Here is a 13,869-nt window from a genome sequence, read left to right on the forward strand (position 1 = left end):
AGGTCACACAGCAAGTTTATAGAATAACAGACAATTGCCAGGTTCCCAGGCTCCCAGTTCAGATTGCTAGTTCACCTCCTTGTGGGTTAGTCCAGCCTCAGACTGCCTCTTCTTTCCTTAAGCCCTTTGATCCTTTTCTAGATTTTTGCTGGGTGTCTTCTCTGTACATGATACCTTATCAGGTATGATCCCTGTCCACAAAGAGCTTTCTATGTAAGATGCTCACAATCATGCATAGTTGTGTATATTTATGTATACTTATAGGTATGTATATTGTGTTCAAATAAATATACACCTGTACATGCATTTACATGCATACATTAATACAGCAAAAGATGGTATAAAATAATTGTCATGTGAGTAATAATAAGTGTTATCTGAATTCAGAATAAGCAAATGATATAATACTTCTAAGCTGTATGTGATAAATATGGGTAAGGCTGATGCTGGTTCTTAGATGCTAGGAATTATTTTTATAGGAAGGAGTGGGAAGGTACTAAAAATATTCAGGAAATAGCAGCTCAGACCATTTGACTGGAGTGTATCCTTTTTGTAGTCTAGAAAAGTAGAAATGCCTGGGCAAGTAGATTGAGATCAAATCACTGTGAATGTTAAAGATAAAATACAAACCTTGAAGTTTGAATATTATGGGTTAGATAACAAATTAAAAGTCAGGTGACTGAAAGCACTAAGAATCCTAGACCTAGGTTAGAGGAGGCAAGGGAATAATTTTGGACTAACTGCCCACAAGCAGCACAGCATGAAAGAATTTTTTTCAGAATTAACTATGTAAGACTAAAATATCAGTGAGAGGTCAGGGTAGAGATCTGAGATTTGTCTACTTTGATGTGATTGTCAAGGAAGAAAATACTGACAGGCAAGACGGCAGAGCTCTGAGGAGCAGATGCATCTAGAGTTACTATTTGCTCATCCTCTTAAACCTTTGATTTAATAATCCAGAATCCCTGATTACTTTTATACTTCAACCCTGAAATTTACTCTTGAGTCCATGCCTGTCACTGCAGTAGGACAGCTCCCATTTCTACCCTTCTTAGCAATTGCAACCTCAGCTGACTTTCAAGACCACACTCCCTGTATGCTGTCACTCCTGGCCTTCTCCTTTCTCTTAAGAACCCCATGCATGTGCCTGCTTTTGTCCCTGCCTTTAATGTTTCTCTGTGTGATCTGCCTTCCACTTTCTCCTCTGCTTATCCAGATATTACCATCCTTTGCAGTTCTTGGATTCTCTCATCCCACCCTGAACACACTGAGCGAACCTTAGGCAGGTCACTTCACCTCCCCACGGATGAGACCGTTAGTTCCTGTTTGTCTCTGTTTTGCTTTTATCTTACAAATGCTGAATGATAAATGTCGCTATCTTAAAAAGTCATCTTCTTGAGGTAAGCAATAGACTAGTAGAAAATTATGGTCTTACACATAATGATGGTGTTGATATTTACTTTTCTTTTGAGGAAGTGAAGCAATAGCCCCTGTACTTGATAAATTTGATCATCTTTAACATAGCACAGGGTAGACCATGTTAGCTTTATAGATGATTGATTATAGTCAACAGTAGAAAGGCTTGTAGATGTCTAGAAAAACTTAAATGTTGCTCTTGCTTGGTGAATAATGCATGTATCCTATTTTTTTTTCTCTCCCTTAGCTATTCTGTCATTGGTTTTATTGACAAAAATAAAGATACTTTATTTCAAGATTTCAAGCGCCTCATGTACAACAGGTAAGAATAAAGTTTTTCAATCATCTTTAAATTAAGCTTTTAGACATATACATTGCATAACATGTATATACATGGTATTTTTATGTGAAAACTTTAAGAGTTTCTGGCAGATTTTCTTGTTCTTCTTAATCATGCTTAATGAATACAACATATTACTTTCTGACTATACAATCCTTCAACTTAGAGCAGAAACCTGCTACTAATATGGTTTTCTTGATTTCCCTTGGGTTGCCTCAGTTTCTCTGTATACTGCTGCCATCCTTCGGCACCCCCTGCCAGGGTACTAGCTATCCCTAGGCTAGGCCAGTGGTAATGGGAGGGTGTCAGTTAACATCTGATCCTGCTAAAATCACTACACACTCAGATTCTGACTGTAGTGTCTGCCCCCAACTGTGAGACCTTTCAGGGTGCATCTAGTGTAAATGATGACAGATCTGGACAGGGGGAACAGAACAGCTCACAATCAAGGAAATGTGAAAAGGCTGTGATGAAAGAAAACCAGACAAATAATAACAAGTTCAAACTTAGTATGAATATTTTGGAAAAAAGCCCCATGAAAAAGAGAAGAGACTCTTGACCAGCTGCTTCTTTTAAATTCAAAAACCCTAGTCACTCATTTGTGAAGTCTCCTCTGTGAGTTGGTCAACAGACCATCCAAAATGTATTGAGCCCATCTGAGCCACATATTCTTCATACTCTCAGATATAACTGGGAAAAGAATTTAGATAGAGTTCCTGCCCTCATGGATCTTTCATTCTGGTGGGAGTGGTGGGCAGTAAACAAGAAGACAACTCACTTCTAGGGAGTGACATTGTGTAAAGAAAAGTAAAGCATCATAGGTGGAGGGTACAGATGAAAAAGGGCAGGGGAGGAAAAAGAGTGGTTGGAAAGGCCTTTTCAGAGGAGTGACATTTGAGCAGAAACCTGAGTGAAGTGAGGGAGTGAACCATGAATGTTTGGGGGAAGTGCAGTCCAGGCAGGGAGAGCAGCTAGTACCAAGGCCTAAGGTGAGAATGAGCTGGGGTATATGAAGAAAAGCATGAAGGCAAATGGGGTTGAGAAGTGGGAAGAGTAGGAAGGAATGAATTCAGAGTTAAGCAGGACCTGGATCGTGAAGAATCCATGAGGCAAGGTAAGGATAAAGTATGAAGGGAAGCCACTGGAATTTTTCAAATGATATAATTTATATTTTAAAAAATCCCAGGGCTGCCATGTAAAACATATACAATAAAAGGCAAGAGTAGAAATAGGCAGGACAGTTTGGAGGCTAGGTTAGTAATCCAAGCTGAGATTTGGATGGTAGTGGCAGAGATGATGAAAAGTGGTCAAATTGGGTGATATTTTGAAAGTGGCGCTAATAAAATTTGTTGATGGATAGGATGTGTGATGTGAAAGAAAAACAGAAATCAGAGATGATTCCAAAGCAATGGGGAAGGGATGCTTGATGTGGGAAAGACAAGAAGAGGAGCAAATTCGGTGGGGGATACCAAGAATTTTGTTTTGATAGATGTGTATTGGACATCCAGTTGAAAATGCCATATAGGCAATTGCATCTGGAACTCATGGTGAAGGTGGGACTAGAGACATAAATCCATGGCCATTGAGATATTGATGGCATTTAGGGCTATGCAATTAAATGAGATGGTCTAGGGTGAGCAGAGGTGAAAAGTAAGCGTGAGAAGAACTCAAAAGTCTAATCCCTGAGACTTGCCAACATTTAGACTCAAACAAGGAAGGAAGAACTAGTGAAGGAAAGAGAGAGCGTGCCAGTGAGGGAGGAAGAAAAACCACAAGTCTGGTGTCACAGAAGCCAAGCCATAAACTAAAGTGCTTTGAGAAGAAAGTAATGATAAACTGTGTCAGTACTGGTCAAAAGCTGGAGTGGAGTGAGGACTGAGATTAACCAGTGGATTTGCTAATGTGAAGATGAGTGGGCCTCTCACTGACATGGCTTTAGCAGTCATGAAGTAGATATCAGACTAAAGTAGGCAAATGAGAACATGGAGACACATGTGTTTAAACAGTTCTTTCAAGGAGTTTTTCTATAAAGTAGGTAATCTGTGTGGATGTTGAAGCCACCCAGAACTTTGACGGAGTCATCATCCCTAGCAAATTAGACACAAGTAATTGTGAGAGGAGAGACATGGAGGTGCTGGTCACAGGGAAAAGGCATTTTGAGAGCATTTATCCAGATAAGATGCATCAATTTTAAGGGGAAAATGAGAGTCTGTCATTGCTCTATGTGGAAAATGTCAAAAATTAAGATTGAATAAACAGCCTCAGTTGGCCAGTAGCAATGTCAGGGTATGCTCGAGGGAGGCAGCGGGGCTGAGTGATGATGGCATTCACTACCTCTGTGGATTTATCGTGGCCAGAGGTTCAGCACACTGAGAACAGCTCCATCTTCCACTGTGGAGTCAGGAGCAAAGCAACTCTATAGAGCCAAATAGCAAATATGTGGTTTTTAGCACAAAAACTGGCTTGAAAAACATTTTAAGAAATTGGACTGCAACATTCTTAGTGTCACACCAATAAAATATTGTAACTGCCAGTGCCACCTATAAATTCACCTGCAGTGAAAGGATTTACTAGAAGACAATGTAAAAAATGGTTACTTTATATTCCCATCTCTATTTTTAGAAAGAGCTGGCTTTTGGTAGCATTACCTACGAAGTAAGTGTGAGTACTTGCTTCAGTTAGAAGATGCTTTCACTTTTTTGCCATGACATTGGAGGTCATTTTCCTATTATAGTGATGTCCTATCTTAAAACAGTCATCTATTGTTGTTATATTGTAAGAGCCACGTAAACTATTTGAGGGCCCTAGATGGTAATCGTAATAATAGCAATAATAGAAGTGTCACTTTAAAGAAATTTATAGGATTTTTAAAATGTAGTATAGCTTGGACACGTCTTTTCCACTGTAGTTCAGTATCTGTTGCTAGCTTTCAGCATCATTTTCTGGATGGAACCACTTCTCCAGTGAGGCCTGTGAGTTCCGTCTGTGTCTAGTTGTGACCCTCAGATTTCATTGTAGCAGGGTTGGCCACCAGTTCTTGTGCAGCTTATTTGAATGTCACATTTGAATTGCCCTCTGCTTCTCAGTTCAGATCCTGTGCTAAAGAATATGTGGCCGGAAGGCAAACTGAGCATCACAGAGGTGACCAAGCGACCCCTCACGGCTGCCACCTTGTTTAAGAACTCCATGATTGCCTTGGTAGACAACCTCGCATCGAAGGTAATTCCCTTTTGTTCTAAATATCATTTTAATTCATAGATTCCCTTTTATGTATGGCATAAAGAATATATATATAATTTGCTTTTGAGATAATCATAGTAAATGCAGAACATATATTTAAAGTGAATTTTAGAGGTTCTGTTCTAAGTGGAGTTTTTGCTGTGTTTTAAATGTGGCTGGATGAAACAATTGTTTGTGTCCCAGATGAAATGCTTTATTTATGTTCAGGTGTTTTACCCTCCATTGTAGTTAAGTCAACGTGGTCTTACTGAGACCTTGAAAATTCAAAAATATATCATGTGTCTGACAAAATGAACTCAGCCCTGTGCTGAAGACAGGACCTGGTTTTTAAAAATAATATTGAATTAACATGTAATATTCCATCATATATTTTACTTGTATGCAAAATAGCCAGAGTTTTAAAAGGATGTTTAATATTTTAGTATTGTCCTTAGGCTATTTCAGAGCTATGTTATTGACAGTTATTTCTGATTTCTACTCTTCCTTTAAGGTCTAATACTATTTGATTACTTTTGTGTGTTTTTTCCTTAAAGAACACCTTTCTTCTCTTTTCTACTCTAAACTACTGTTGACAAGTTTGATAAATTAGGCAGCATTCTGGGACTCATTATTTTTGGTTCGTTTATTTTTATCTTTCTCCTTTGGTACTTTTCCTGGGTATAGTAATCTTCATTATTATCCTTTTTAAAAAAATCAATGTCCTCTCTAAGAATTTAAATCTATACTATTTCTAGTTACTTCCCCCTGGATAAAGTAGGCAAATGCCACAAAAACAGATCTATTCAGTAGCTTCTCTTTCTTTTCATGAGGATTCTTGACCTCAGGTGACAATATATGAACACAGTTTGTTGTATAATCAAAACTCCAGGAAGGCCCTGGTAAGGACACCAGAACCAAAGACAAAAATACCACTAGAACTCTTCCTCTGACATCTCAGCCTCTCTGCCTGTCAGCTTCATCCAACAAGAAAGAACATTAACCGGGCCTCCCCTTGTGGTGCAGTGGTTGAGCGCTGGGCTGCGAAGCTGCCCGCAGTCTCTACAGCACCGGTTCGATCCCCGGCCACCAGCGAGGGTCCCACATGGCGCGACAGACCTCTCCTGCCGCTCCCGCTGCTCCCCTTAGCAGTGTATTTTGGTCCTTCTGCCTGTTCTGTTCCCCGCTCTGGCTCTGGTGAATTCTCTCACCCTCCCATGCTTCTGACTGTGCCCAGTGCTTGTATAAATAAATAAAAAATAAATCTTTTTTTAAAAAATTAAAAAAAAAAAAGAAAAAACATTAACCTAGAAGGAAGACATGTGACCCAGGAAGCAGTTAAACTTGAAATTTTATAAAATATATTAATAAAACATTTGTAAAGTATATTTATTGTAAAATAGATTTACTTAATTAGAAAGAATTGCCTTTGTTTTCTAAAACTGGTAATGAAATGTGCATTTTTAAAAAATTAAAATTCTAGAGGTATCTATAATTTCTATATGAGGAATTATAGTCAGCTGCAAATAAAAGAGATCCCCAAATTAGTGGCTCAAACAAGAGAAACATTTACTTTTCTTTCCTGTAAATGAAGTACGAAAGAAATTATCCCAGGACTAGTATAGCAGCTCTGAGGTTATTAGGGACAGGTTCTTTCTGTCTGTCTTCTGCCATTCTTAGCATCATCCATCTTCCTGGTCCAAGTTGGCAGCTGAAGTTCTACCCCTTTAAAGAGACTTCCTGGAAGTTTCACACAGAACTTCAGCTACTTCTCATTCAGTATACCTAGTTGCCAAGGAAGCTAGAGAGTACATGTTTATCCTGAACAGTAATATACCCAATGAGAAATAGGTATTCGATTTCAAAGTAGGAAAAAGGTACTGGATATGAGGTAGGCAGATTAACCTAGCAGTACTACTCAGCTGCCTGATCTAAGAGGATGTGGAGGTTGGGAGATGAGGACAGGAGCAGGAATAAGCAAAGAAGTATAGATTACTTGGGCCTCCCTGGTGGTGTAGGCAGTTAAGCACAGGGCTGTGAAGCTGTCCACAGCCTCTGTGGTGTGTGTTCAAGCCCGGCCGACTGTGGAGATGCCCACATGGCGCAGTAGACCTCTTCTGTCTCATCAGCTGCTCCTCTCAGCAGTGTATTTCAGTCAGTCTGCTGTTCTGTTCCCTGCTCTGTCTCTGGTAAATCCTCTCACCCTCCTGCACATCTGGCCTGTGCCCTGGTTCTTGTATGTATAAATAAATAAATCTTTTAAAAAAATGCAAATACATTTAAAAAAAAAAAGAGTGTAGACATCTTACCCATATAATAGGAGGCAGGAAGGTGGGCAGCGCAGACACAAAGGGAAATACTGCATTTAGAAAAAAGAAAATATATAGAAATAAACCTAAATAAGTAGTCTCTGTAAAGAGACTGCTAATCTATATGTGTGGAAAATCTAGCAATATGCTGCTTATAGGAGACAGCTTTGCAAAAAGATTAAAAACAGAGAGGTATATACATCAACTCTCCACCAAAACAAAACATTAAAAAAATCTGGTTAAAAGCAGTATAAGTTGGAAATAACAAAGAATTTAAGAAAAAAGTATTAATGCAGATAAATAAACTCACAATAAAAAATTAAAATGCCCGACATAAAAGCCATTTAGAGCCAGGTCCCTAACAACATAGTCATGATTATATATAAATGCTCTAAAACAAAAAAAGGGACCTGAAAAAACTTTGAAGGAAAATTTTAAAAGTCCACAGCCAAAGTGGGAGACTATTTTTTTAAGTGGGAGACTTTAAACCAGTTCTACCAGAAACAGATCAAACAGACAAAATCCTTAGTAAGGAGATAGAAGCTTTAAAAACCAAATTAAAACTTATCTAATAGATCAAAAGAACTCTGTACCCAGGGAATAAGAAGTACAGATACCTTTCAAGTATACATGGACCATTTATAAAAATTGACCACTAGATCTCAAAGGAAGTCTCGACTTTTTTAACAAGTACATATACAGATACATCATCCTCTTTCCTCACAGCAAGGAAAATGAAAATCAGCATTAAAAAACTTTTTTTGTCTTAAATGTACTTGGGAACTTAAAAAATAAAGTATTCTCACAGTTTGAAGAAGTCATAACAAAAAATATCTGGAATTATGTGTCTAAAGATTTATCACAATTTATAGGATAATGCTAAAATGATACACTTGTTATAAAAAACAAGGAAGATTGAAAATAAGTGAATTAATAAGTTCAACACAAGAAGCCAGAAAGAACACACAAGAAAATCTAAAGATTGAGAAAATAATTTTTAAATGGCAAAAATGAGCAGTAATAGACAAAGAATTAATCAAATAAGCTAACCTTTAAAAAGAAAAAATGAATAAAAGAAGGGCTACAACTGCATTTATATTACAGAGACTTTAAAGATCATCGGCATATTATGAACAACTATATGCCATTAAATTTGAAAATTTAGATCATTTTCTAAAAAATATTATTAAAATTAACTCAAGAAGAAATAGAAAACCTGGATAAATTAATAACCTTAAAGATGCTGATTCACTAATCAGAAGTCTGCCTTCCCTCAATTCTGCCAAAGACATCAAGCCTGGATGGTTTTACAGAAAAGTTTTACAAAATCTTCAAAATAATGATAATCCCTATCATATGCAAACTGTTTTTTGGAGAATGGAAAGAAATATGGCCATTGTCCAACTGATTTTATGAGGGCAAGATTAACATTTCCTTAACACAGAGTTAAGAAGAGAAAATAAAATTAGATCTCAGTCTCACCTAGGAACATCAAGATCTTAAAAAATATAGATGAGGGGCCTCCCCTGTGGTGCAGCAGTTGAGCACTGAGTTGTGAAGCTGCCCGCAGCCGCTGCAGTGCCAGTTCGATCCCCGGCCACTGGCGAGGGTCCCACATGGCACACAGACCTCTTCTGCCACCCGCTGCACCCTTCAGCAGTGTATTTCGGTCCTTCTGCCTGTTCTGCTCCCTGCTGTGGCTCTGGTGAATTTCTCTTACCCTCCTGCACTTCTGACTGTACCCAGTGCTTGTATAAATAAATAAATAAATCTTAAAAAAAAGTAAAAGAAAAAGAAAAAAAATATATAGATGAGTAGGGCCTCCCCAGTGGCGCAGCAGGTTGAGCACAGCACTGTGAAGCTGTCCGCCAGCCTCTGCAGCACAGGTTCAAGACCCAGCCAGCCAGGGAGATACCCACCTGGTGTGGCAGACCTCTCCTGCCTGGCCTGCTGCTCCCCTCAGCAGTGTCTTCAGTCCATCTGCCTATTCTGCTCCCCATTCTGTCCCTGGTGAATCCTCTCACCCTCCCAGGCCTCTGGCCTGTACCCCTGTTCTTGTATAAATAAAAATAAATCTTAAAAAAAATATATAGATGAGTAATGTGTTTTCCAGCAACATAGCAAACAAAGTACCCATAAGGACAACTGAAATGTTAGATAAGATATTAAAAAATCAACTTATTGAATGTAACTGTGAACTAACAAAGTAAAGAAGATGCAGCCAGGAGCTACGTGAAGGCAGAATTTAACTGAGTAAAAAGAAAATTAATCAGAGCACTAAGGCTTCCATTTACCCTGTGGGGATTTATTGAAGTAGATAGATAGTTTTGAGTGTGGTCACTCTATGCTGCATCTTTCAAATGAAGCCCAGGGTCTCCTGAAAGTAGGGTGTCTAATAAAAGAACACACACACACCTACACACACACGTAGGCATCTTCAAAGGTATACATCTGGCATGAACTAGAAATAATCCTTTATTATTTGAAAAGAAAACTGCCTGTCTTGGTCCCTGGCACTAAGCTGGGAGTGGGATGGGTAGGTCATCATCCCTTCAAAATTGATAATCTTAAAACAGTTCCAATAAGGTTTGCCATACAAATTCACACTACGTGGGTGGCCTGAGAAGACTCAAGCCAACTGTTTAAAGTAATCCCAGTCTGGTATTGTCCCCAGACATCTAATAGAAACAAGCACAATTTTTTTAAGGAAATCACCTTCATGCCTGACCTTAAAGGATTTTCACAAAATTCTAAGGAAAATAATGAGTCTACAGTAAAGACTCACTATACACATAAAGGAAGTAGACAATAGAAATAAATCCAAGTTTATTAGTCATTACATAGCATAAAAATGGACAAAAATTATCAGAAAAGATTAAAGGGAAAAACCAGATATGCATCATTTATTAATGACACATAAATAGAAAACAGAAAATTTAAAAGTTTAAGTTGAAAAAGATATATCAGATAAACCCTAAGAGTCTGGGATCACCTTAATCCAGTTGCAGGACCTGCAGTGATTAGCTGAGGCTGAAAAGTCCAGTAATTTTCCATTCACCTTTAACTCCCACGTTTAGTTATCTAGGGTTCCAGACCAAAGCTCAGTGCTGCATCCAAAGCCCTGGCTCTCCTTCCATCCCACTGGCCTCATAAGGTTCACAGAAGCGATGCTCAATCTGGTGACAGCCTCATCCAGGGCAACACAGCCTCGTAGAAGCAGATCTGCAGGCTGGATTCATTGGCCAGAATTTAGTCTCTTCCTCTGATTACTGGCTTCCTCTGTTACTAGCTCTTAAGTACATTCATGATTTAATCCCCATATTTTGTATAGCACTTTTATTGCGGGAACTTCATCAGGAAGGTTGGTGTGAATTGCCTAATTCTCCATCAGCAGAAGTGGAAATCCATCTTTCTCCTTTATTTTTTTCAGAGTCCAAGCAGTATTTTTAAAGGCATGTCTTATCTCCTCACCTAGATGGCAAGTCTTTTAAATGTAGGGAATGAGTTCTAACTTTACGTACTGCTTGATGACCCAATAGAGTACTTGAAACAGATGACCAGTATACTAATGAATTTGAATTTGCCTTTCATTCTATTTGACAGTGTTCAAAGCAGGTTAAGTGGATGAATATCTGCAGACAATGTCTTTACTTAATGCATATCCCGATGGGTGTACTTTCACAAGTGATGTTTTTTCACAGAAAATATTGGAAGAGATGGGTTTAAAAGTGCAAGGGAATAAGATCACTGCTAACTTTTGTGATCTAACCTTTGTAAGACACATATAATTTGTCAAATTTAGGATTTCTTAGGTTGAGTCAGTCTGGATATTTATAAAAGAGAGCAGAGGCGGCATTTATAAATTGAGACAGAATGCTGATTTATACAGAGAAAGCATTTCCACTGATTCCTTATCTGAAGATTTTTACATTGCTCAACAGGATGAAAGGACTTCCCCTATCCTTCAGGTGGTCATAAGTATTTAATCCAGTATGACCACTTCCTTACATAGTCAATAATGGTGAAATGCCTTTCACTTGGTTTCTGTTCAATAAAGTTGCTTATACTACTTAAATGATACATTTTACTGAGATTACTTTGCTTGCACAGTTGTATAGATTTTTGAGGTAAAAAATATTTTCTAATTCACACTAATATCCTTTCATACTTAAGGTTCATTTAGAAATAAATTTTTAAATTTCCAAAAATACAAGATTTTCTGATTATCATTTTGCTCTTATTTTCTAGCTTAATCTCAAGTGGTCAGAGGATTTACTCTATGGTTTCAGGCTATAGAAGTTTATTAACTTTCCTCTATGTATATGTTCTGTTTATATATAAAAATAATTTGCTATTAATACTCTCTCTATATAAAGTCCAATAGGTCACATTTGCTAATCACATTGTCCAGTCTTTCTGCACTCCTATTAATTTCTTTGTTTTTGCCTTTGACTCTATTTGACAGTGTTCACCGTGAGTTCAGTGCTGAAAGGTGTGTTAGAATCTGCTGTGATACTGCATTTGTCTACCTTCAATTTCTGCTTTAAATTGTTTGAGAATTCATGAGGCTTATTCAAGTTAGAATGTTATTTCTCCCCAGTGTTTGAGTCACTTATTGTGAAGTATGTCTATTTCTGTGTTGCTTTTTGCCTTCAAGTCTGTTGTATGAATATGATTGTTCCAGCAGCTTTTCTTTGGGTTTACATCATCTTCCATTTTTTTACTTTCATCCTTTCTGTATCCTTGTTTCAAGTATATCTTGTAAATGATACACAGTTTTGGTTTTTTATCCACTCTGACCATCTTTGTCTTTTTAATAAATCATATAGTGCATTTACTTTTAATGTAGTTTATACATGTTGAATGGACCGATCATTAGTGCTTTCTGTTTGATTCTGATATTATACTTTCTTCCCTTTCTAACATCTTTTAGATGTTAGATTATTGTGGGCAAAGGGTAAAATAAATTTTGTTCCTTCTGTTTAACAGCTTAACCTTTGTTAAATTTCTGGCTCAATTCCCATGTTAAGCTGGTAGGATGTGTATGAAATATGTTACTAGACAGCATCACTTATAAAAATTACCCCTTTTGGTAAATTGTATTTGTAATGGGAGAACGTCAAGTGTCTGTTCAGGGAACAGCATACTTTGTACTTCCTTGTGTATGGTAACTCCTGTATTAGGCATGGCCCTTTCAAGACCCTGGAAACTATGTCTGCAAGGTTGTCTAAAGAGATCTGTGGAACATGAGGTTTCTAATAAAGGCACTTTCTATACCTGTCTGATGTAGATCTCATTTCCTTACATCCAAGCTGCCACCAGATTGCTGTGTGGACAACTGCAAAGATCCTACACTGTCTACTGGCAAGCGTGTTCTTTTCCTTCTGAGTCGACTCATATTGAGTGTAAGCTGTGTGCATTTGGGTGAGAGTGTTGAGTGGGACCTAATATGAAGCTTTTTCCTCTCCTCTTCTCCTTTCAGCATTGCCATTTTTATTTTTATTTTTCTCTTTATTATTATTTTGAAAGATTACATCTTAATCTTGTTTTACTTGAATTTTTTTTTAAGATTTATTTATTTATCTATTTATTTATATAAGCACTGAGTACAGTCAGAAGTGCGGGAGGATGAGAGCATTCACCAGAGCCAGAGAGGGAAACAGAACAGGAAGACCGACGAAGTACACTGCTGAGGGGAGCAGTGGGCGGCAAGAGAGGTCTGTGCGCCATGTGGGACCCTCGACCGGCAGCCGGGAATCGAACCAGCGCTGTAGCGCTGCAGAGGCTGCAGGCAACTTCGCAGCCCAGCGCTCAACCGCTGCGCCACCGGGGAGGCCTTGTTTTACTTGAATTATTACAATATCATTCTTCATTATAAAAATCTAATACTGGGCCTCCCCGGTGGTGCAGCGGTTGAGCGCTGGGTTGCGAGGCTGCTCGCAGCCTCTGCAGCACTGGTTTGATCCCCGGCTGCTCCCCGGCCACCGGAGAAGTGTCCCACATGGCGCGCAGACCTCTCCTGCCACCCGCTGCTCCCCTCAGCAGTGTACTTCAGTCCTTCTGCCTGCTCTGCTCCCAGCTCTGGCTCTGGTGAATTCTCTCACCCTCCTGTGCTTCTGACTGTACGCAGTGCTTGTATAAATAAATAAATAAATAAATAAATAAATAAATAAATAAATAAATAAATAAATGAATAAATTTTAAAAATATAAATTAAAAAAAAATTAAAAAAAAATCTAATACTACTTGGTATCTTTCCTGGAAAATGCAAAGCCAATAAAACATTTGAATTCCATTTGCCTTCCTTCCAACTTACATGCTAATTTGGTCATATATTTGTATTTTATATATATATATATATATATATATATATATAAAGTCCTCAATGTCATTGATAAGTTCTTGGAAACTATGATGTTAAGCAAAACAGTACATAATGAACAGGTTTTCAAATAACTTCATTTCATTCATTCAGTGTCAGCCAGGATTCCTTATTTCTTAACCAAGGTTATAATGAAATGGTGTTGAGTGAAAGGACTGGCTGTGTATGTATATGTGTATAGATTTTAAGCCAGTGAGATGATGACA

At 38.0% G+C, this 13,869-nt stretch overlaps 1 protein-coding gene across 1 annotated transcript in view; it reads left to right on the forward strand.

Annotated features, from left to right (window-relative positions):
* MYO1D (myosin ID) overlaps positions 1-13,869 on the forward strand; it is a gene marked incomplete at both ends in the record, with an annotated part of 325,320 nt that overhangs the window by 126,091 nt on the left and 185,360 nt on the right. The window contains 2 exons of the mRNA XM_084238296.1: positions 1,664-1,738; positions 4,843-4,975. Of these exons, the coding sequence (XP_084094422.1) occupies positions 1,664-1,738; positions 4,843-4,975 (208 nt within the window). The remainder of the gene's footprint in view (positions 1-1,663; positions 1,739-4,842; positions 4,976-13,869) is intronic.

This window comes from Talpa europaea (genome assembly GCF_964194135.1).
Source record: "Talpa europaea genome assembly, chromosome: 7".
Classification (NCBI taxonomy): Eukaryota; Metazoa; Chordata; class Mammalia; order Eulipotyphla; family Talpidae; genus Talpa; species Talpa europaea.